The sequence below is a fragment of the Chanos chanos genome, chromosome 7 (assembly GCF_902362185.1).
Source record: "Chanos chanos chromosome 7, fChaCha1.1, whole genome shotgun sequence".
In the NCBI taxonomy this organism is placed as follows: domain Eukaryota; kingdom Metazoa; phylum Chordata; class Actinopteri; order Gonorynchiformes; family Chanidae; genus Chanos; species Chanos chanos.
Genome location: NC_044501.1, coordinates 9,078,041 through 9,103,265, shown reverse-complemented (window position 1 = coordinate 9,103,265; position 25,225 = coordinate 9,078,041). Strand labels below are relative to the sequence as shown.

Below are 25,225 nucleotides of genomic sequence, written 5' to 3'. Positions count from 1 at the left end.
TTTCTTTTTTTGTTGTTCTTCCTTTTGAAAATAACTATCTTGAGGGGGTAAAACGTCAGAATCTTATTTCATGTCTTTGCCGTGGCAGGTTCGTAACAGTTCCTATCAAAATATCATCGTTTAAGTCGTACGTAAAGAAACATATTCCAAGTTTGCGGTATATTTATATAAAACGTACCACAATGTGCGTGTTTCACGTCCTGAAATGGATTTGTAGAATGTATATTTTGGAGTGTGTTTTCTTACGTTCAGGTGATGTGTTAACACAGGCGCTTAACACAGTCAGAACAGTCAGGACTTGGCTCACTCTTTCTGGAGAGTGTTCAAAAATGTGGTTACAGAGCTTGAATTGCAGCCTGTCCTGCGAGTAGCCCAAGCTAATGAGGGAATATCTAAAGTAATTAAGCCTCCAATCAGAGCCTCCGTGGAAGGGTTTGAAAGTGGTTTGTGTGGGTGTTTTGAACCATGAATGCTAAGGATTTCGTTTTAAAATGGCCTCTCTTCTCTTCTCTTCTCTTCTCTTCTCTTCTCTTCTCTTCTCTTCTCTTCTCTTCTCTTCCCTGCAGTCGCATTTAATCTACCCAGCGGAACATTCCGGATAAAGTGTACGTGACCTGGGCACACGTATTGACCGCCTGCCCCCCCCCCGCCCCAGTCCTTCGGTGACCTTTTGACCCCCTTCTCCCGCCACCATGTCCAGTCCAAACAGCAGCCCGGAGCGAGAAGGTGGAGTCCCAGGGGTGGGGCAGATGGAGGGTCTCTCCTCCCCCCCTGGTCTGGAGACTGACCCCACCTCCACGGGCAGCCCCGTCCTGAGCCCGGACTCCTCTTCCCACGACGCCGTGCAGTCAGCGCCCGCCGTCTCTCCCGCCGACTCTGAGAACCTGAGTCCGGACGAGCTGGAGCTGCTCGCCAAGCTGGAGGAGCAGAACAGGTGATACACACAAAATATACACAAATAGACATTTTGACCTGAGTGAACAACGAAATCAGTGAGAAACACATTTTCACAGACAGGCAGGCACACACACACACACACACACATACACATACACATCCTTGTATTGTTTTACCTGGTATAAAACAGAGCCAGTGAGACAAACACACACACACACACACACACACACCTATCTCCTAACTATCAGGATACACACACACACACACAGGTCAGTAGATACTGAGATAGTGAGAAGTTGCCATGTTTTGCCTGCTCCTGTGACAAAGTTAAATGTTTATCAATGTATAGAGTTCATTCAAAGTTCTCATTTTCCCTGGATGATTGAGATGACGTATGAAAACCCGAAGGCAGAAGCATAAATCAATGCAGGTGAAACACGTTTGATAAATGAATCTGTGTTTGATTGATGATGTCTTATTGATTGTTTTGAGAGAAGTTCTCGGTGGCTTGCAGCAAAGGTGCTGAGCAGCCATTTGATTGGCTGAAACCTCTATTCCAACACTCTGCTGTCCCTGTTGGCTTGCTGTCGCATCTGCAACTCTTTTGCATTGTCTTGTGTGTGTGTGTGTGTGTATGTGTGTAAGTGTGTGTGTGTGTGTGTGTATGTGTGTGTGTGTAAGTCTGTTTGTGCGTGTGTGTGTGTTTGTGCGTGTGTGTGTGTATGTGTGTGTGTATGTGTGTGTGTGTAAGTCTGTTTGTGCGTGTGTGTGTGTTTGTGCATGTGTGTGTGTGTGTATGTGTGTAAGTGTGTGTGTGTGTGTGTGTATGTGTGTGTGTGTGTGTGTATGTGTGTGTGTGTAAGTCTGTTTGTGCGTGTGTGTGTGTTTGTGCATGTGTGTGTGTGTGTATGTGTGTGTGTATGTATGTTTGTGCGTGTGTGTGTGTGTTTATGCGTGTGTGTTTGTGTGTGTGTGTGTGTGTGTGTGTGTGTGAGAGAGAGAGGGACTTTTCCCTCTGCAGAGTGCATAGCCTGCTGCAGATAGAGAGTGCATGTTTGCATGTGTAGAGGTTTCAGTTGCAGCTTTGTAATCAGGCAAGTGTGTGTGTGTGTGTGTGTGTGTGTGTGTGGGTGGGCGTGTGTGTGTCTTCCTATGGTTAATTATCTGATTTTTTTGACCTGGAGATGACCCGATATGTAACGTTCCTCTAATTTCGCTCTCCTCTGTATGTTGCAGTGGATTTCTAACTGTTTTCTACTATCACCTATTTGGAATGGTTGCTTGGTGACCAGTCTAGCAACTGTTGCCGCATTGACATCTGTCTCTAATGAGATATTTTGATTGGATAGCTATAAATATAAGCAAACATAATTCACATAATGAACATAATCGAGTCGTAACCTCTTCAGAACTTCCTCAAACAGACTTTCACCATCACACACCCTCACATACTCACACCTTCATGTGTGAAGTTTAACGTAGTTGCACTTGCTACCGCACATACATACACACTGACCCACCCAGACACACACAGTTTATAACAGACAAACTTAGGCCCATACATACATACACACTGACCCGTCCAGACACACACAGTTTATAACAGACAGACTTAGGCCCATACATACATACACACTGACCCACCCAGACACACACAGTTTATAACAGACAGACTTAGGCCCATACATACATACACACTGACCCACCCAGACACACACAGTTTATAACAGACAGACTTAGGCCCATACATACATACACACTGACCCATCCAGACACACACAGTTTATAACAGACAGACTTAGGCCCATACATACATACACACTGACCCATCCAGACACACACAGTTTATAACAGACAGACTTAGGCCCATACATACATACACACTGACCCATCCAGACACACACAGTTTATAACAGACAGACTTAGGCCCATACATACATACACACTGACCCATCCAGACACACACAGTTTATAACAGACAGACTTAGGCCCATACATACATACACACTGACCCACCCAGACACACAGTTTATAACAGACAGACTTAGGCCCATACATACATACACACTGACCCACCCAGACACACACAGTTTATAACAGACAGACTTAGGCCCATACATACATACACACTGACCCACCCAGACACACAGTTTATAACAGACAGACTTAGGCCCATACATACATACACACTGACCCATCCAGACACACACAGTTTATAACAGACAGACTTAGGCCCATACATACATACACACTGACCCATCCAGACACACACAGTTTATAACAGACAGACTTAGGCCCATACATACATACACACTGACCCATCCAGACACACACAGTTTATAACAGACAGACTTAGGCCCAACCATGTATGTCCATGTTTACAGATACATTTGCTTTCACATTACAAATGCATACAGTTTCACACTGTCTCATCACACACACACACACACTCACACACACTCACACTCACACACTCACACTCTCTTTTCCCTACAACAACACTAAATCTCCTCTGTGACCAATGACAACACACACACACTGTTGCTATCTCTCCAATGACTGGGATCCAACACACACACACACACACACACACACACACACACACACGTACACACACGTACACACTCCTTACTACAACAGTGCCTCTTCTAACAACAATACCCACTCTCTCTGTCCTTCTGACCTCCTTTCTTCTGCCTTTTGCCTCTGTGTGTGTGTTTGTGCGTGTGTGTGTGTGTGTGTGTGCATGTGTGTAGGTTATTGGAGGCAGACTCTAAGTCCATGCGCTCCATGAGTGGCTCCAGGAGGAACAGCGGCTCCTCTTTAGTGTCCAGCTCCTCCGCCTCCTCGAACCTGTCCCACCTGGAGGAGGACACCTGGATCCTGTGGGGACGCATCGTCAACGAGTGGGACGAATGGAAACGGAAGAAAGACAAACTGCTTAAGGTAGAGAGACATGAGACACACAGACAGAGAGAGACAGAGAGAGAGAGACATGAGACACACAGACAGAGAGAGACATGAGACACACAGACAGACAGAGAGAGAGAGACATGAGACACACAGACAGAGAGAGAGAGACATGAGACACACAGACAGACAGAGAGAGAGACATGAGACACACAGACAGAGAGAGAGACATGAGACACACAGACAGAGAGAGAGAGACATGAGACACACAGACAGACAGAGAGAGACATGAGACACACAGACAGACAGAGAGAGAGAGACATGAGACACACAGACAGAGAGAGAGAGAGAGAGAGAGAGACATGAGACACACAGACAGAGAGAGAGAGAGACATGAGACACACAGACAGAGAGAGAGAGACATGAGACACACAGACAGACAGAGAGAGAGAGACATGAGACACACAGACAGAGAGAGAGAGAGACAGACATGAGACACACAGACAGACAGAAAGAGAGACATGAGACACACAGACAGAGAGAGAGAGAGAGAGAGAGAGAGAGAGAGAGAGAGAGAGAAACATGAGACACACAGACAGAGAGAGAGACAGAGAGAGAGAGAGAGAGAGAGAGAGACAGATAGACAGAGACAAAGACAGAGAGAGAGAGGGACAGAGAGAGAGAGAGACAGACAGACAGAGACAAAGACAGAGAAAGAGAGAGAGAGAGAGACAGAGACAGAGAGAGAGACAGATAAACAGAGACAAAGACAGAGAGAGAAAGACATGAGACACACAGACAGAGAGAGAGACAGACATGAGACACACAGACAGACAGAGAGAGAGACATGAGACACACAGACAGAGAGAGAGAGAGAGAGAGAGAGAGAGAGACATGAGACACACAGACAGAGAGAGAGACAGAGAGAGAGAGAGAGAGAGAGACAGATAGACAGAGACAAAGACAGAGAGAGAGAGGGACAGAGAGAGAGAGAGACAGACAGACAGAGACAAAGACAGAGAAAGAGAGAGAGAGAGAGAGACAGAGACAGAGAGAGAGACAGATAGACAGAGACAAAGACAGAGAGAGAGAGAGAGAGACAGACAGACAGAGACAAAGACAGAGAAAGAGAGAGAGAGAGAATGAGAGACAGAGAGAGAGAGAGAGAGAGGAAGGAGCCAGGTTCAAAGACATTTTCCTTTATTGCCCTCATCCTTTCATTAGTGTATATTGTGCCAAGTTAGGGTTGTCTAGATGCATTTAATTAGCTCTCAGATGTGATATGATTCATGGGACCATGTAGCTGTTGTGCTAAGAGTTAAGCTAAAGCCAGTTCAGCTTCACTCTGTAATAAAGAGTTGTATGATCAGTGTGATTCTGCTATGACTATGGGAGTATAATGTAAAATGTGAAATGTAAACGGGCAGCTGTGGTCTAGACAACCAGGCCTGTGACCGGAGGGTCGCCGGTTCGATTCCCCAGACCGGCATCTGCTCCTGCATCTGGTGTGTGTTCACTACTGGTGTGTTGGATTCGTTAAATGCAGAGGACAAGCTCAGTGTTCACTGTTCAAGCTCATGCAATATGTACTTGAGCCTTTTGGGAAATGTTCCTCATACATCTGTCATGTCTCCATTCTGTTTAGGACAACCCCTGAGTTTATATTACCGCCAAAACACAAAGAGGGGTAGAGAGAGATTCATAGTTGCACCTAAAATTGGTATTGATCAAAGGCTTTAGTCATGGTTATACGTGTTATATTTAGACATCATTTATGGCATTGATTATGTGTGAGGATTAGAACACGCCTCATTGCCTTGAAAGATTCAGGCAGGTTTTCTAGATCATTCTACAAGCAATATTATAGCTCTGTGTAGTTTGAGATGTGTGTCATGAGCAGTAAACAGAGGGAGAGAGAGAATGGGTGAAAATGAAAGAAGGGAAAGAAGGTAAGAGGTAAGGACAGAGGGAGGAAGAGAAAGAAGAGAGAGAGAGAGAAACGCTTTGTCACCGTCACGGGTTCTAATGGTTGTAATACATTTAGTTCATTATGCTTTTTTTCCTGTGCTTGTCAAATGCCTTTTGGGGGACGCCGAGTGTGTAACAATCAGTTTAATAACAGCTTGTCTTGATGAAACAAGACATGTATTTTCTGCTCAAGTAAAGACAGACAGACAGACAGACAGATAGACAGACAGACAGGGCTAACAACAAGCTGCAACAATGGTTCCCGGAGAAAACTGAACGGAATAAAATCACAAATGCGCACATTCACAACGGCTTTATCGAAATATAAAAACGCGAAGAGTCGTCGTGACGTAACGAAGCAGTAGGCTCTGGCCTTGTTTTGCATGGAGTTTATTGTTGTTGTTGTCGTTGGTTTTTTTTTTGGGTTGTTTATATGACAGAGAGATGCTGATGTGATTCATATGCGTAGCGTGAATGACGCCAAAGGACGAGAATCGACGAGACGAGGTCGGCTCGTCCACTTTGACCTTGCTGCTCTCTCGGCTCGTCCACTTTGACCTTGCTGCTCTCTCTCGGCTCGTCCACTTTGACCTTGCTGCTCTCTCTCTGTTTTCAGTTGATCCTGCTCTTCCGCAGGCTACTGGCATGAGAGTTTAAAAAAAAAAAAAAAAAAAAAGTAACAAAAAAACAACAACAGATGCAGCTTAAAATGTGAAGGCAAACAGCTGCGTAGCCTTCCCAAGCTCTCTGTAGAGCTCTCTATCCAGTGCGGAGAAATTGATACAAGTTGACGATTTTATTTGAAGCGTAATGTATTTGATATCCTGTTTGAATCTCTTCTCTTCTCTTCTCTTCTCTTCTCTTCTCTTCTCTTCTCTTCTCTTCTCCTCTCCTCTCCTCTCCTCTCCTCTTCTCTTCTCTTCTCTTCTCTTCTCTTCTCTTCTCCTCTCTTCTCTTCTCTTCTCTTCTCTTCTCTTCTCTTCTCTTCTCCTCTCTTCTCTTCTCTTCTCTTCTCTTCTCTTCTCTTCTCCTCTCTTTTCTTGTCTCCTCTTCTCTTCTCTTATCTTCTCTTCTCTCTTATTTTAATCCTTCCTATCCTCTCTTTCCCTTTTCAAACTCTATTTTTTTCCATCCTCTACCTCTTCATCCATCTCTTTCTCCCCTTTTCCCCATCTCTCTCCGCGTCTCTCTCTCTCTCCGCAGGAGCTCATCCGTAAGGGAATTCCCCATCACTTCCGGGCCATAGTTTGGCAGTTGCTGGCCAACGCTACGGACATGCCGGTGAAGAACCAGTATTCGGAGCTGCTGAAGATGTCCTCCCCGTGTGAGAAGCTGATTCGCAGAGACATTGCGCGTACATATCCCGAACACGAGTTCTTTAAGGGCCAGGACAGCCTCGGACAGGAGGTTCTCTTCAACGTCATGAAGGTGAGAGGACAGGATCCTCTCTGTTGAAGAGAGAGAGTCAGAGAGAAAGACAGACAAAGAGAGAGAGAGAGAACGAGAGGAGAAAGAGAACGGAAAATGTATTCAGTCCTTCGCGATACGGTATTTGTGCAGTACAGTGTTTGTGTAGCTCATTGTTTTGTCAAAAAAAAGGCATTTATTGTTTGTCAATAAATGCAAACATAAAAGGAGACACAAATATAGTTATTAGAGGTATTAATGTTACTTTGACCAGTGATTTTCTGTTAATATCACTATATGTTATGCCGCTGTGAACACTGCCTTTGTTTTTGTGTGTTTGTGTGTGTGTGTGTGTGTTACAGGCCTATTCTCTGGTTGATCGGGAGGTTGGCTATTGTCAGGGTAGTGCGTTCATTGTAGGACTGCTGTTAATGCAGGTGAGTCCAGTTTAAACCAGTTAGAGTCCAGGTCTAAACCAGTTAGAGTCCAGGTCTAAACCAATTAGAGTCCAGGTCTAAACCAATTAGAGTCCAGGTCTAAACCTGTTAGAGTCCAGGTCTAAACCAATTAGAGTCCAGGTCTAAACCTGTTAGAGTCCAGGTCTAAACCAATTAGAGTCCAGGTCTAAACCAGTTAGAGTCCAGGTCTAAACCTGTTAGAGTCCAGGTCTAAACCAATTAGAGTCCAGGTCTAAACCTGTTAGAGTCCAGGTCTAAACCAATTAGAGTCCAGGTCTAAACCAGTTAGAATCCAGGTCTAAACCAGTTAGAGTCCAGGTCTAAACCAACTCAGCACAGTTCTCCATAGAGAAAAAATGACTTTGATCAGTTAAAGTTATTTCAACTGTCCAGTTCTATCTGCTCATTTACAGTTGAATGATTTTCAGAAAGAGCAATTTGAAATGAAACCAAATAATTCAGAACTGTACATTAATAACTGGTGAATAACAGTTTCTTCGTGTGTGTACGTGTGTTTGTGTGTGTGTGTTGGGCATGTATATATACCTGTGTGTGTTTGTATATATGTTTGTTTGTGTGTGTGTGTGTGTGTGTGTGCGTGTGTGTGTGTGTTTAGATGCCAGAGGAAGAGGCATTCTGTGTCTTTGTAAGGCTGATGCAGGAATACAGACTGAGGGAGCTCTTCAAACCCAGTATGGCTGAACTGGGCCTCTGCATTTACCAGTTTGAATATCTCCTCCAGGTAATCACACCCAGTTCTTACTGACACGGTTACACAGTTACTGACACAGATGCAGTTTCAGATAACAAATCTAGATTTTAAACACATGAATTAAATAACATGTGCTGACATTCGTAACTTGCCAAAAAAAAAAAAATCAGGCTCCATTTTTGGCCTAACAGTTTATTTGGGTGGAAAGCTTATTTGTGTTCAGCATTCAAATGCTTAAGTTAAATGCAGATAAGTGTATCTGCGTCTTACATGAACTCTTAACAGTGAACGCATAGAAGGAAGAGAGCATTTAAAAGGAGCATCAGAATTGCTTGTGTCCACAAGGGGGCAGCACATACCCATAAGCGAAAAGTGGTTTCAATTGATGGCGATGTTGCAACAATACTTTGTATCATACAGTCTGCTATTTATAATACGATCTGATTTTTGATCTGTGATTCCGTGGATATGTTATTCTTTCTTTCTTTAACTGCATTTGGTTCAACACTTCTCCTTTTAAATGAGTTCCAATAGACACATAAAAGACTGAACAGGGAAAGGTCATATTGATAATGCATAAATATTGAACCTCTGCCTTACTTTCTGACACACAGCTTTTCAGTTTCTCTCTTTTTCTCTCTCTCTCTCTCTCTCTCTCTCTCTCTCTCCCTCTCTCTCTCTCTCTCTCTCTCTCTCTCTTTCTCTCTCTCTCTCTCTCCCTCTCTTTGTCTTGTTCAGGAGCAGTTGCCAGAGTTGAACGTTCACTTCCGCTCTCAGAGTTTCCACACCTCCATGTATGCTTCATCCTGGTTCCTCACACTCTTCCTCACCTTCCTCCCTCTGCCCATCGCCACTCGCATCTTTGACATCTTTATGTATGAGGTCAGAGATGCACATCCTGTTTTTCTAAGAGAGAGAGAGAGAGAGAGAGAGAGAGAGAGAGACGGTGAGACAGAGAGAGAGAGAGAGAGAGAGAGAGAGAAGGAGAGAGAGAGAGAAAGAGAGAGAGTTTTTGTATGTGTGCGTGTGTGTGTGTGTGTGTGTGTGTGTGTTAATCTGTCTTGTGTCTCCTCAGGGTCTGGAGATTATATTCCGTGTTGGAATGGCCATCCTTCAGTACAACCAGACAGATCTCATACAGTTAGATATGGAGGGCATGTCTCAGGTTAGTCCACCCCACCATACCCCCCCCCCCCCCCCCCCCCCCCCCCGTTTGTTTCTCATTTCGTCTGTGCACTTTTCCGGTCCCTGTTACTGGTGCGTCAGGTTGTTCGACCAAAAAAAAAAAAAAAAAAAACCCTTTGCATTGTCATTGTTTCTGAGGGCCCAAAAAGCCGCCTGTTTTCGTAGCTCATCTCTGTACGTCTGTTTCACAATAACAGAGAGTCTGCAGGCAGGACACCTCCCACCTCAGCGATAACAGAGCTTTTCAGCTTCTCTCTGCAGTAAACAGATTCACAGACTTAGAACAACTTATTACTGTTGCAGTGAAATTTCATGTAGATTCCATCTACCCTATTTCTCATCTAATTTCTCTTGCTGCGAGATGGTTTATTAGTGTACTAGAATTTCATGTAAAAGTATTTGTACTGAAGCTGAACAAATGTGTGCGTGTGTGTGTGTGTGTGCGCGCGCAAGTGAATTCCTGTGCTTCAGTGGCTGAAATGCACTACAATGTGACTCTCTGGTTTCTCATTTGTGTCTCATTTGTGTCTCATTTGTGTCTCGTTTGTGTCTCACAGCACTTTCAAAAGGTTATACCGCATCAGTTTGACAGCTGTCCCGATAAGCTCATTCTGCGAGCGTACCAGGTCAAATACAACCCCAAAAAGATGAAGAAGTAAGTACAGACAGAACCAAAGGACAGATCACGTATTTGAGAACAAATTCAGCAGTAGCTGAAAGAGACAGAGTGTTTCACACACACACACACACACAAAAAAAAATTGAGCTTTTCCTTTCTGTTTGAGTTTGTCTTAGATAACAGTTGAAGACATTGTGAGTTTCTGTGTGTAATTTTTCTTAAATTATTTTGTTCATTGAGATTTTTTCTCCCTGGCGTTTACTCTGAAAGAATGTTTGTACATGTCGATCATTTGTGTGGCATTGCGGAGAGATAATCACTTATAATCACCTATGACTGTTTGAAGCATTGTTGTATATAACATTGCTTTAAATGGAGTTTATTTGTCCTGTTGGTTTTGCCTGTGAACAGAAGACCACAAGTTGGTTTGTAAAACCTGGCAGTGACATCACTTTTCTGGTTTAGGATGTTTGTGTGTGTTTGTGTGTGTTTGTGTATGTTTGTGTATGTTTGTGTGTGCTTGCTTTCGCATCTGCAACTCTTTTGCATTGTCTTGTGTGTGTGTGTGTGTGTGTGTGTGTGTGTGTGTGTCTGTGTGTGTGTGTGTGTGTTTGTATGTGTGTGTTTGTGTGTCTGTGTGTGTGTTTGTGTGTGTGTGTCTGTTTCCCACAATTTTCTGCCTAACATATTTTTTTTAAACCACAGACTTGAAAAGGAATACACCACAATCAAGAACAAAGAAATGGAGGAGCAAATTGAAATCAAGGTGTGTGTGTGTGTGTGTGTGTGTCTGTGTGTGCGTGTCTGTGTGTGTGTGGGTCTGTGTGTGTGTATGTGTGTCTGTGTGTGTGTGTCTGTGTGTGTGTCTGTGTGTGCGTGTGTGTGCGTGTGTCTGTGTGCGTGTGTGTGTGTGTGTAAGCGTGTGTGTGTGTGTGCATGCATATGTGTGCGTGTGTGTCTGTGTGTGTGCATGTGCGTGTGTGTGCGTGTCTGTGTGTGTGCATGTGCGTGTCTGTGTGTGTGTGCACGTGCGTGTGTGTGTCTGTGTGTGAGATATTTGTCATGTAGTCACGTTTGCATTTGACTCCATCATAAGCATCTCATATTTGGCATCATAAAATAATACTACTGAACAGTGATTATAATGGCGTGTCAGACACTAAACACGTTATAAATCAGATATTACACACAAATGACTGAATCACTAAAGCGCTCAGATAAAACCAATGCAGTTAATTTTAATGTCATGATTAATAACGAAACTAATTTTAATATGATGACTAAAATGTATCTAATTTGAATGTGATGACTGACCGGTCTGTGATGTGACTCACAGAGATTACGCACAGAGAACAGACTACTGAAACAAAGGATCGAGACACTGGAGAAGGTGAGGGGCTCATGCATTTCTAAAACACACACACACACACACACGCACACACACACACACACGCACACACACACACACTCACACGCAGAGTTAGAAGGGTATGGGTTAAATGTATCTTTTCTATATTACGTGTATTCTGTGAATGTTCTATTCAGAATATTGTGTTTTTCGGGGTTGTATGTAGAAGATTTATCAGCACATTGACGGTCTAACCGTAGAATTGAGTTCTGCTGTTAAACCTTTCTCTCGTTTTCTCTGTGCTCTAGTTGTGAAGTCTTATTTTTGTTTTGGTTTTTTTTCCTCCTCTTTCTGTCTTTTATTTAAACCTCCCTTCTTGAATTTCTTTATTTCCACATAACACCGTGCATGTCTCTCACCATCCCACATCTCCTCCACGCTCACCACAAATGTTTCCTTTTAAACTATCGACCACGTCTCTGTCTCTCTCTCTGGTTTTCCTTTTAAACTATCGACCATGTCTCTGTCTCTCTCTCTGGTTTTTGCCTTCATCTCAATCTCTGTCTCTTCTTTGATTTCTTTATCCATCTGTTTTTTTTTCCTTTTCCCAAATGTTTTCCTCTTCTGACTTCTGCCCTTTTTTTTTCTTTTTTTTTTTACCTTTTTCCTCCTCTCTCGGAACGTCTGCTTCTCCACGATTGTCTTCTGCCTTCTCTTCTTTCTCTTCTTCTTTCTCCTCCCGTGGTTGTTGTAGGAGAGTGCCGCTTTGGCAGACAGGTTGATTCAGGTACGGTACGCCCAAAGTCACCAAGTCAAAGTTGCCTTTTTACCTCTCCATCCCCTGGCCTCCTCCCTCCATCGTGCCTCTCACCCCTTCCCTTCCTGTCCTCTTCCGTCCTTCATTCTCTCCATCCTCCTCTCCATCCCTCCATCCTTTCCTTTACTCGCGCCTGCAAAACGACTCTTTTCCCCTTTAACTCTCGAGAATGGACCCCTAAGAACTCACCGCTGCATGAAGGAACGTTACTTGTTTTGTCCGTTTTCGTTTATTGTTTTTTTTTTTTTCCTGTTCCCATGATGCCTTGCACCTCTCCACCGCGCACCTTACGTGTTGTGTGTGCATGGCTGTGCCTTTATGACCGAGGTGTATTCGGTTAAACCAGCCTCGAAATGAAAGCCAGGCCGGTACTTTAACTGTCCTTGCGTGCCAGCCGTTCAGGCGTTAAATGTACCGCAAGGTTCTACCTTTGGTACGCCGACACTTTGTCTTTTCATTCTTAAGTTTGACGTTTGTTCATCTGTTGACTCTCGTGCTGTTTTTCCCCCCCATAATATCTCGTTCACAGTACCGGACTTCCCAGCTTTGTGAATGTGACGTCACTAAAAGGTTTAACCGAAATGGAATCCTCACCCTCATTCCCTCGTTCATCTTTTGATGGAAAAAAAAGAGAAAAAAAAAAAAAAAAGAAGAAGTACGTTCTTTGTCCTCACCCTCCTCTTTTTTTTTTTTCCTCTTTCCCGATCTGTCCCGTAGGGTCAGGTGACGAGGGCCCAGGAGGCGGAGGAGAATTACGTGATTAAGAGGGAACTGGCCGTGGTGAGGCAACAGTGCACCACAGCCAGCGAAAGCTTACAGAGAGCTCAGGACACCATCAGAGAACTGCAGCAGCACCAGGTAAACCCACCGAACCCTTTCTGGAAAAACAAAAACAAACAAAACAAACAAAAGGTGACCTCTTTCCACGACCGTAATTCTTTTTGAGGTTTCGTCTGCTTCTTCCCCCGGTCCCGCGGGGTCTGTCAGAGGTCAGGAAAGCCCTAGCAGTCGTTTTCAGTTTTCAGGCAGATGAGAACGAGGTGTCATCGGGTTTGACAGAAATGTTACAGTTTTCCAGAAATCCTCAGCCTGTTTGTCAGTAAACACCGTTTCCCATGCAGCTGTGCGTGGTTTCTCTCAGTCACATGTCTTACACAGAACGATGAGTATCAAATGATGAGAGTGTGTGTGTGTGTGTGTGTGAGAGAGAGGGAGAGAATCGGTGTGTGTGTAGGTGTGAGAACCCTTATACTATCCATTTCTCTTGTATTATCTCTCTTTCACGCTGAGACGGGTTCTTTCGTTACCCACATAAAAGGAAAACAGACCATTGACTTAAACATATGTGTATGTGTAAGCTGGGTTTTATGACTGGATTTTTTTTTTTTTTTTTTTAAGCTTGTCAGTGATGAGTTATTCTACCCACATTCAATTCACATTTTAACCTGAATCTGATGTAGGTGATTTGTAGTCTGAGTGAGGGGTAGACTGCGGTGAAAATGGGGTGATGTGTGTGGAGTTGCATACGAAAGTTCACACACACACACACACACACACACACACACACAACGTCATCTTCGGGTCCCTCCATTTGTACCTCTTTGATGCTGATAGTTTTCACAGGGCTACCAATGAGGAGGGTGATTTAATAAGACTAATAACAAATTAAACTTTTTTTTTTCTTTTCTTTTCTTTCACGACACACAACGCAAAAACGCGGCTACGAAAGATTGCTTACCTTTCTTGCGCCGTCTCAGTTTTTTTTGTTTTGGTTTAGAGTAAGGTTTTGACAGACGCGAGCGTGTTATTGATGACGTTGGCCCCAGGCTGTGAGACGGATATAGAAGAGAAAAGACGTTTGGGAAACGAAGGAGAATCGAAGAACCGAGCGCGAGAGAGAAACGAAACTCGCATCGTTTACTCTGGCCTGTCAGTTTGTGGATGAAGCTAACAGGGGTCAGTCCAAAAAGGAGTGTTAAATAAGCCTCTGGCATTGGCAGGTGGGACAGGTTAGGTGGCTGTACTCATTAAGATAAACATGCGGCTATAGTCTGTATAAACCCGGAGAATTGCTACTTACCTGTGTTAGCTTTTGCCCTGCTCTCAACTACTAATAGCGATTTTATCTATGAAATAATATTTGTTCTCGGTTATGATCGTAAGACCTAACCGTTCAGTCAAACGGTGGCACCGGTCGATATTAGGCGAGTCAGAACGTTCAACAAAAATTGGGTTTTGGTCCAAGTATTCTTTCACGTCAGTGGTTTCTCTTGCAATATCTTCCGTCGCGAGTGTGGTCGTGATTCCAGTTACTATAACCAGGTTAAGTACTCTTCCTCTGAAAGAGGAACAAAAATAGAGTTAGCCATTCACACGTACGACGTGTAGCTCCGTGACTGATCTCTCGACACCACTGTTCAGAGGAACAGAGAGATAGAGAGAGAGGGAGAGAAAGTGAAAGAGAGGGAGTGAGAGAGAAAGAGATGAGTGAAAAGGTGGATGAAAAAGATGGAGGGAGTAAAATAGAGAAGCTGGGACCCGTGAGAACTCCCCTTCACGCCTGTCCTCACATTCTCACCACAGCCTCTGTGTCTGGCCACAGCTCAAACGAACAGTCAGAACGCGACTTCTCGTAAAGCTGGTCACAGAGAGCAAACTCACACACGCAGACACATATGCAAACACACACACATACTCATTTATATATATATATATATATACATCACAAACATTCACACACATGGACACAAAACAAACGCAAACTCACACACGCAGACACATATGCAAACACACACACACACATTTATATATATATATATATAAGTGTGTGTGTGTGGGTGTGTATACAAACATACACATAAAAAGTTACACACACACATATATACATCACAAACATTCACACACATGGACATAAAACAAATGCATACTCACACACAGACACACAAATATATATATATAAATGTGTGTGTGTTTGTGTGTGTGTATACAAACATACACATAAAAACAAACATACACAAAACAAACGCAAACTCACACACACACACAATCATACACCTTTACACACAGACACGCACGCACACACACGCACACATATTCATCCCTCACACCGCCTGTTCCCCACACAAACACCTCAAACCTTACACACACGTCGACGCACGTGCACACACACATGCACACCCTCACACACACACACACGTATGTAACAACGCGGCACAAACCAGATTCTCACATTCTGTCACGTGGTGTGTTCTTTGACCTAAACAATCTTTATTTTGTTGAATCAGATGAGAGGAATTCATTAACATTAGTGCCACCCATGTCTTCTTTTTTTAAATCGAAATCAGTTCATGCAAATCACTGTACATAAGCAAAAAAAGAAAAAAAAAAAAAAAAAAGGAAAAACAATAAATCAAATACAAAAAAAAACACAGCCTGCAATATTTTCTAAACCTCACAGTTATATTAAACCAACTAGTCAGATGACAGAAATCTGACTTGCTGAAAAACACTACACAAGCGGCTTAAATCTGAAATCACGATTAGCTTAGCAGTACGCTCACCGTAATATTTCATTTTTAATATCCAATACTTAAAGGAGTCTCTGTTTTTTTGTTCTTTTTTGATGTAGCTCAGAGTGTGAAGCTAATGTAGCCTGTTGAAAATGGAGTCATTACACATAGTAAGTCTATGTGGAGATTTTGCTGGTTAAATGGGGTCAAGCACATCTGATTGTAACACTCAGATACAAACAATGCATCAAAAACATCATTTTAATGACAGTAAGAAACTTAAGAAATCACACTCTCTCTCTCACACATGCACACACACAAACACATGTGCATGTATACACAGACAGACACACACATACTCTCACTCTCACACACACACACACACACAGCTGCTAGAAGCTCATATGTTTTATTGTCAGCAGTGTTTGGTACTGACTGTAGACGGAGTGCTGATAAGAGGCGGAAGCAAATGAAAGGAAACAAGAATCTCTCTCTCTCTCTCTCTCTCTTTCTTTCTCTCTCTCTCTCTCTCTCTCTCTCTCTCTTTCTTTCTCTCTCTCTCTCTCTCTCTCTGTCTCTCTCTCTCTCTCTTTCTTTCTCTCTCTCTCTTTCTTTCTCTCTCTCTCTCTCTTTCTCTCTCTCTCTCTCTCTCTCTCTCTCTTTCTTTCTTTCTCTCTCTCTTTCTTTCTCTCACTCACTCTCTTTTTCTCCCTCTCCGATGCACTTTAACACTATTCTGTTTTATGCGTTGCTTTGGTCTGTACCGACAGTTCACACTTTAACCAAGATGCTTTGAGCTAATAAGCCAGTACTTCTTTAACCAAGATGCTTTTGTGCCAATAAGCCAGTACTTTAGTCTTTTGATCTACTTTTACTTTCTGCTAAAAGCAGAGCAAAGGGCTTGACTTTCCTTTCATTGTCTAGAAGCTTCTCAGTTGTGTCAGATCAAGAAGACTTCGATCACTCAATAGCAAGCCATTCTCAAGCCCCCTCCAAGACCCATTTAAAATGATTCATTAATATCAGCTCTGTCTTTTCACCTGTTTACCAATGCAGAGTTGTTATTAAAACATACACACACGCACACACACACACACAGACACACACACACACACAGAGGTGCACAGTGATAATGCACCGTAGATTTCAGATTATTTAAAGAATATTTGTTTTTGAGTTCACTTTGTCACAAGCTCCTGAGAAGACTGTGATTCTCTCCCTCTCTCTCTCTTTCCATGTCTCTCTCCCTCTCTCTCTCCCTCTCTCTTGCTCCCTGTCTCTCCATCTCTCTCTCTCTTTCCATGTCTCTCTCTCTCTCTCTCTCCCTGTCTCTCTCCCTCTCTCTCTCTCTGTCTCTCTCTCGCTCCCTGTCTCTCCCTCTCTCTCTCTTTTTCCATGTCTCTCTCCCTCTCTCTCTCTGTCTCTCTCTCGCTCCCTGTCTCTCCCTCTCTCTCTCTTTTTCCATCTCTCTCTCTCTCTCCCTGTCTCTCTCTCTCTCAGTACACTGAGCAGTTTGTGAGTGGTCTACAGACACAGCTGGAGGAGTCGCGACTGCGAGAGGCCGAGCTTCTCAGTGCCCTGAAGGAGATGCAGGATAAGGTTCTGGAACTGGAGAAGGTGAGTAAGAAAGAGAGGATGAGAGAGAGAGAGAGAGAGAGAGAGAGAGAGAGACAATGTGTGTGAGTGTGTGTGTGTGTGCACGTGCATGCGTGTGTGTGTGTGTGTGTTATCATGGCATCTCAATATGTATGTGTATTAACCTAACCTCTGTGTTTGTGTGTGTGTGTGTGTTTTAGAGGAGTAGTTCTCTGCCTGACGAGACGAACGTGGCCCAGCTGCAGGAGGAGCTGAAGCAGATGAAACTGAGAGAGATGGAGACGTTGCGTTCGTTTCGAGAAATGCAGGAGACCGTCACTGAACTCAACCAGCGTTGGCAGGTACGCAACACCCCCCCCCCCCTCCCCCCCAGGCCTCCCCGAACGCTCACCTCAGCTTTAAAAAAAACAACAACAACAACCCGTACGAGCCTTAGGCAAAGCTCAACATGGCGTGACTCTTCACGTTACTATACTACACGACCCACCCCCCCATCACCACCACCGCCGCCGGCCCACCAATGACATCACAGCTTGAAGTGGAATTGTCTAGTGTTACATGCAGCTCTGACTCAATAAAGGGGGATTTTTAAACTCTCTCTTTCCTTGTCTCTCCCATTCACCCCACTCTCTACCTCTCTCTCTCTCTCTCTCTCTCTCTCTCAGCACCATGTGTCCCGTGGCGGAGGGGGTGGTCATTGGAAGGAGTCTCCGAAGAAGAACGCGGTGAACGAGCTCCAGGACAAGCTGATGGGAGTGCGTCTGAGGGAGGCCCAGTCCCAGGCCGAACTCAGAGAGGTCAAACTCAAAGCCCTGCAGCTGGAGAGCCAGGTCAGAATGGGGAATTTAAAATCAAAAAAAGAAAAGAAAAGAATGAAGGTCAAGTGAATGACAGGGATGCCACAGAGGAAGCAGTGGAGCTTGAGTTCGGAACCCATGGAATGTTCCGTGTCATTGTTATCAGTTGGAGTTTTAATGTGCTGGAGCGACGACCTTGATAACAGTCTTAGAATGACCTTCAGGTATCCTGCCCTGATATGGCCGCTCCACACTAAAAATAGAGTAATCCTTTGCTCCATCCTCTGAGATACTTGGACAAATCCAAACGAATGCTTTCTACTGCAGCTTCAGTACAGGTTTAATTGTTTGGATGAGTTAACAACATCAAGCAGATTTGTTTTGTAAAACCAAGGTAGAGCTGTAGGGTTACCACAATTACAACTGTAAGACATGCTGAAAAACCAAAAAGAAAGCTAAGAGATTGGGTCCCCATATATATCCCTATATATATTTCCCTGTTTAAATTGTATTCAGTCCAAATATACTTACTTGTTTACATTGTATTCAGTTGTTTTTTTTTTTTTTACGTTTGTCTGGTTTCAGAATCAGATTCAGAGTAAGCTGTTGAGTCGGCACGAGCAGGAGAGCGCCGCCCTGCTGGAGAGACTGCAGCACGTCACCTCACTGAACAAAAGTTTACAGAGCCAGCTGAGCGAGATGAAGAGAAAACAGGCAGAGTCCGACTGCAAGGTCTGTCTCCTTATCACTCTCCGTTATAGTGAACGAATGTAAAGAGAGAAGAGAGAGGCCTGGAATAAAGGACGGGTTTAGACGAACGTTTAAGAGAGCGACAGTTTTCTTTCTCAACTCGACGTGATGAAATCGATTCGGCGGAGACGTTGACGTTTGACTGGTACTGTCTTTGTGGGTTTTGTGTATCAGAGCAAAGAGGAGGTGATGGCCGTCCGACTGAGAGAGGCAGACAGCATGGCCGCCATGGCTGAACTCCGACAGAAAATCGCTGAGTTAGAGATACAGGTCTGTGGTTGTGTGTGTGTGTGTTATCTGGGTGTATTAAAATCTCTCTCTGGAGTGAGATTTCTGTTTGAGAGCATAAGTGTTTTGCATCAATCCGTCCTTATTAATGAGATACACTGATATAATGAGATATAATGCATATTTCGGATGTCTCTGTCTGTTTATGTGTACTCATGTGTTAAACTGTCTCTGTGGGATGAGCTTAAGTGTATTTAATCAATATCAGTATCTCCTCATCAGTAAGATGCACTGATACAGTAATATGTCTTTTGTGTGTGTGTGTGTGTGTGTGTGTGTGTGTGTGTGTTACAGAAAGAAGAGGGTCTGATCCAAGGTCAGCTGAACAATTCTGACTCCAGACAGTACATCAGTCAGCTACGAGAGCAGATCGCAGAACTCAAGAACGAGGTCAGACACACGCACACATGTACGCACACATGTGCACATAGACACGCGCGTGCGTATACACACGAATGCGCGTGGGCGCGCGCACACACACCCACAGGCACACGCACTGAGATATACACACACACACACACACACACACATATACTTGCCCTTATTATATGTAAAAGGTGCAAGTGCTCTGGTGCTATTTGCTGATATATGCTCATGTATACTGTAGCTAATCAAAAGGTACTATAACTATAATAACAATATTAATTCTCATAAAATCTCAACTTGTAGTTACAGGTGTCACCGAAGAGTACTAAATTATTGATGAATGGAATTTTTTTTCTTTTTTTATTTAAATTTAGGAGCTAATATTTTTCTAGCATCCCACATCTTGATCATTTATAATAGTTAGTAGTAATTTAAACTGTTTGTATAACACAAGAACCTGCACAAAACGATACAAAATTCATAAATTATGTTCTCGTCGTTTACTAACTTTTTTTTTTTTGTATTACTAACCACAGATCTATTTAAGACTGCTGACATTTTGTTTCACGTGTCTGTGACATATCTGAATAGTCCGAACAACATATTTTTTAAATTTTTTTTTTTTTTTTTTTTGCCACGTAGGTGAATGAGTCATTCACGTTAAGTACGAAGAACAAAAAAAAAAAAAAGAAAAAGGAAAGAAAAATCGATATGCTCACGCACGATGTTATTTGACAAGCTACCAGTAATATAACGTTCCACCGAGAGGTTCAACAGAAATACCAACCCGTCCCCCCGCCCCCGCGTCGGGACCCTCCCTGACCGCAGACCTCGCCACAAATCAGCCTATTTCACCCCTCTCCAGAGTCCAGCCCACTAACCTGCTACAGGAAGGCAGAGGGGGAAGCGGTGTAGAGGGCTTTTTTTTTTCATATGCGTCTATATTAACGTTGAGAACTCGGATGAACACGCGCTCACACACACACGCACACACTCACACAAACTCGCGCACAAACACGCATTTTGGTTGATGAGTGAGTGAGTGAGGTGATGCAAAGCTTACCCCCCCCCCCCCCACCCCCCCGCATCTCCACGCTTGCTCATCCAGAGAGAGAGCTTTCGTGACTGGAGGGTGTGAGAGTAGCTTGACATTCTCATTCTTCTCTGTTTCTCGCTCACTCACTCTTTCACTCACTCTTTCATTTGATTTTCTCTCTCTCTCTCACTCACTCTAGTGTTTACATACACAGCCTTGTTGGCATGAAATTGCTCCAGTTCTGCGGTTCTAGGCTTCAGTCATGAAAGTTAAGGTAATTTCGTGCGGGGGCACGACTGAAAGCTCGAAATCTCCTTTTTCAGCACTTCTCTGACTGCTCGAAATTCAAGGCGAGGTTTTGTGTGTTTGCGCTGAACCCCAGATATTTCCATTCAGATGAAGTTTTCATACAGTTTTTCCAGTAGAGAATCTCAGGATTAAGCGTTTTTGTTCTTTTCTCTTTTTTTTTCTTTATTTTCTTATTATTTTTCTCATCATTGTGTAACTCTAAAAGCGGCAACACTGAGAACCAAGAAAGGGTCTCTCAAAATCTTTACATCACGTTTTTGTGTGTGTGTGTGTGTGTGTGTGTTAATGTCTGCCTGTCTGCACATGTGTTCTCTATCTACAATTGTCATCGAAAGGATGCTGTTAAAAGTTGAAAAGAAAAAAATTTGGAATTATTTATTAAATTAAATTGATTAAATATTATTTAACATATCAAGATTTTGAGAAAAACACTGAGACACGTTTTACTAAAAAAAAAAAAAATCTGTGGACAATTTTAACAAAGCGCGTTCAACAAACAGAAAAACTAAAGAAAAAAAAATCTCAGTAGAGTTTCTGTCTCTGATGATGAGTTAGACACTGTGTTTCCTTTTTGCGGTTTTAAGGCAGCGGGAGGCGGGGCTTCACTCTTCTGATGTCACAATGGTAGCTTTCCATTGGTAGCTGTGCCCCCCTACACACATTCACTCTTAGACAGAGCTCGCCCAGAAAGCTCGGTAGGAAAACCATGACGTCTCATGTCTGAGATTTAAGACTAGTACCTGCCTCGCGCTCTCACGCACACATGTACGCATACATACACACGATGGTACAGAATGAGACAGACTGAGAAAAACTGTGGTCAGCTCAGTGTCACGCAAATGTCCTTAACACATGCTATGAACACAGCCTCACACACACACACACACACACACACAAAACACTCAATATTTGAAGTGTTGATAGCCTACATATCGATGTAGACTCATTCCTGGTCCTATTAGCTGTATGTAGAGTTATAATGAAGGTGTTTCTACGGAAACTTAGTTATGAACTCAAAAAAAAAAACCAAAAGGTTGATTTGTGACTGTGACTAACAGATAATGGTATTTTGATCTTATCTTTCTGGGTTGGCCCTAAAACACACATTAAAGACCGAGAACTTGTATCAGACTTACATAGAAACTAATCAACCCATTTTATCTGAGCCATCTAATGTGTGTGCGTGTGTGTGTGTGTGTGTGAATGTGTGTGAATGCATTTGTGTGCTGATGACACAAACTTTGCCCCACAGCACAACCTAATTTGTGCCTCACCTCAAGGCTAGACCACCGACTGTTGCCATGGAAACGGACCACCGCGGCACTGTGGTCAGCGTTCTGTTTCTTGCTGAGAGAAAAATGTTCTCTCTTAGCGAAAGTACACTTGCAAAAACTCTTCAAATGTTGCAAAACAAAGTGATCAGAAGAAAAAAAAAAAAGATTCACTCACATGTCAATGTCCAGTCAGATGTTCAAAAGAATATGAACGATATTTAATTCAGAACAGAAATGTTTCATTTTTGAAAATTTGAGTATCTTAAAAAAAAAAAAAAAAAAGATTTGAAAGAATGAATACAGATTTTAAGACATTTTTTTAAAAAATGTATTGAAATGAATCTTCATTTAAATGCTTGAAAACATTTTTTAAAAAAGAACAGGAAAAAATAAGTAGAAAAATCTACGTTATAAAAGGTCTTGTCTGTCAGGTATTTCTAAGCCTGTCTCTGTGAAAATGTAGCTGTTTGTGTGTGTGTGTGTGTTCTCAGCGCTCTCTCTCGCTCTCTCTCTTTATGTCTCCCAGGGTTACACTATAACCCTTCATACCAACTTTGTCTGATAAACATTCAAACAAAAGTATTCATAAAATACACTTCAAAAGAAAGAGAGAGAGAGAGTGAGAGAGATTAAAAATGATAATAAAATATGATAAACAATGATGTAGCTATAGTGAAATACACTGAAATACAGGCGCTTGTAATGAGCACACTTTGCATTAACTGTAGTGCTGCACAGTTCCACACAAAGTGCAGTTCCACGTCAAGTTTGCTACCAACTCCTGTGTATACATAACCAAATGAACGGTAAGATGTAAATAACTTGTTTCCTGCTTCTCCATCACATTTTAGATCAGGCAGTTACGCGGCCAGCCCTCCAAGTTCCCCAGCGCTGGCGGCGGGGCCTACGAGGACCTGTGTCTGGCCAGCCCCGCTTCGGGCGAGGGCGATTACCTCAGCTCGGATGAGGACCTTCTCCCGATCCCCCTACCGGGGACCGCCTTGTATCCGCATCACCCGTCCCCGCGGCTGGACAGCGACGGTAGCACTGACAGCGAGGTGGAGGAGAGGAGTGTGGAGCCTCTCCAGGACCCCCTGCCCCCCCAGCAGCAGATGTACCCCGGGATGGTGTGTGCCGATGGCATGGACAACTGAGGGCAAACCCTACAGCTGGTATCACAGAACTGAGATCAACCCACACGCGCACACACAAAGATCAACAGAGGAAGAGAAAGAGGAGAGAGAGAGAGAGAGAGAGAGAGAGAGAGACAAAGAGAGAGAGAGAGAGGCAGCATAAAGCTCTTCAGTCTTCAGTTAGCCCTCATCTTTCCCTCTCTTTCTTTCTCTGTGTTTCTCTATCTTACTCACTACGTCTCCCTTTCTCTCTCTCTCTCTCTCTTTCACAGTCAACTTCTTAGACTTTCCCTTCCACCAAGCTCCTCTTTCTCTCTCTGTGTCTGCCGGTTTGTCTACGTTCTGTAGTCTACACACTCTCTCTCTCTCTCTTTCTTTCTCTCTCTCTCTCTCTCTGTCCCTCTTCCTTTACCTCTCTTCTCTTTGTCCTCTTCCAATATATTGATTACATCAGTCTATAGCCATTCAGATCCAGAGACCCAGACACACCCTCTCTCTTCCTTTACCCTGAGTTACTTGAAAGGAAACCAAACGTCAAGATCATCCTCCATACAACACGTGATCTCCTTCCTCACAATTCCTGAACCTGACTGGGCTTTAAAAGAGGCTCCAAACACCTCCTAACTGGGCTGACTGGAATTTTAAGTTCTGAGGAGGGGGTGGGGGGGGGGGGTTGCCTTTTATCGGTCAATGCTTCGGAGATCTGGGATCGATGTCTTGGATTGAAAAGAAACGGGATTCTGGGTGGAGTTTAGCGTGGAGCCGCGGTGGGACACCAATGACGCGGAAACGTCAAATTCGTCCCCCCCCCCCCTGCAAATTCAGCGACTAAAGTGTGAGCTAATGTTAAATGGATCACCGAGACTGCTCTGTAAACTCAGCAAGAAGACACAGGGGTTTTACTGTGAGGATAATGCCAACTGTTCCTACAGTCACAAGTAGTTTCTCTTTAATCTGTCTCTCACAATAGGGATAGGGAGAGAGAGAGAGAGAGAGAGAGAGAGAGAGAGGGAGAGAGAGCACAAGCAAGAGGATGACACCAGTCTTTGCAGTTCCCTCCATTCCAAAATCCGTTAGCTCTTTTTCTCCTCTCGCTATCCTTTGCTCCTCTGGTCTCAGTGGACCTACCTGTCTGCCCTACCTATTTCCCACTCAGTCAACTGAAACACTATAGGTCTGCGACAGGCACTGGCGTTCGATTCAGTGAACGGAGAAAAAGGAGGAAAGGAAACAGGGTAGGAGTGAGAGAGAAAGGAGAGAAACCATGGACTCTTACACATAAAACACATTTGGGATGATCGTAGATTACATGCATAGATGAGTATTAATAATTTACTGTACCTAATACATGTGTTTGTGTGTGTGTGTGTGTGTGTGTGTGTGTGTGTATGTTTATGCCTTGTAAACAAACAAAGGCAAACAGGTTTATTATGGCAATTATCTATTCGTGGGGGGCGGGGGTAAAAACAACAAAGTCTCAACGTTGCCAAATCTTATGCTTTTTTCCCTTGTTATTTATATGTTCTTATTAATTTTGATATTTTTTATTTTTTTATATTCCGAGACAGATATAAATATATAAATACTTCATGCCAACTAACGCGGCCAAACTTTTTGTATCGTTTTAAGTTTTGTCGTTCTTCTGTGCCAATCCCGAAAGCAGCAAAATGCTTCAGGGTCAATGACAAGACAAACACATGTCAGAAATGGAAAAAAATTAGAAAAGGAAAAAAAAAAAAAAAAGGTTTGAAAATGTGCTGCTATAATTACTGTTTTTTTTTATATTAACTGTTGTTAATTATTATGGTTTGTATTTTTACATCCTCATCCAGTCTGTTCTCCTATA

At 43.3% G+C, this 25,225-nt stretch overlaps 1 protein-coding gene across 1 annotated transcript; it reads left to right on the top strand.

Moving 5' to 3' along the window:
* Nucleotides 1-692: 692 nt before the first annotated feature.
* On the top strand, nt 693-23,400 carry evi5l (ecotropic viral integration site 5 like). The gene is made up of 19 exons (XM_030780369.1): nt 693-934; nt 3,654-3,843; nt 6,979-7,203; nt 7,545-7,619; nt 8,257-8,382; nt 9,091-9,234; nt 9,428-9,517; nt 10,095-10,192; nt 10,862-10,922; nt 11,493-11,546; nt 12,259-12,291; nt 13,039-13,179; nt 17,331-17,447; nt 17,627-17,767; nt 18,092-18,256; nt 18,809-18,955; nt 19,148-19,243; nt 19,556-19,651; nt 23,098-23,400. Exons 1-19 carry the CDS (start codon nt 693-695, stop codon nt 23,398-23,400), a joined length of 2,544 nt encoding a protein of 847 aa, XP_030636229.1.
* The last annotated feature ends 1,825 nt before the right edge of the window (nt 23,401-25,225 follow it).

Excerpts from the sequence above, each read along its gene's own strand:
- evi5l (XM_030780369.1), top strand. The coding sequence starts at position 693 with ATGTCCAGTCCAAACAGCAGCCCGGAGCGAGAAGGTGGAGTCCCAGGG. Across the intron at positions 10,923-11,492 it reads AGGAGCAAATTGAAATCAAG|AGATTACGCACAGAGAACAG; the intron begins GTGTGTGTGTGT and ends TGTGACTCACAG. Across the intron at positions 17,768-18,091 it reads AACTCAACCAGCGTTGGCAG|CACCATGTGTCCCGTGGCGG; the intron begins GTACGCAACACC and ends TCTCTCTCTCAG.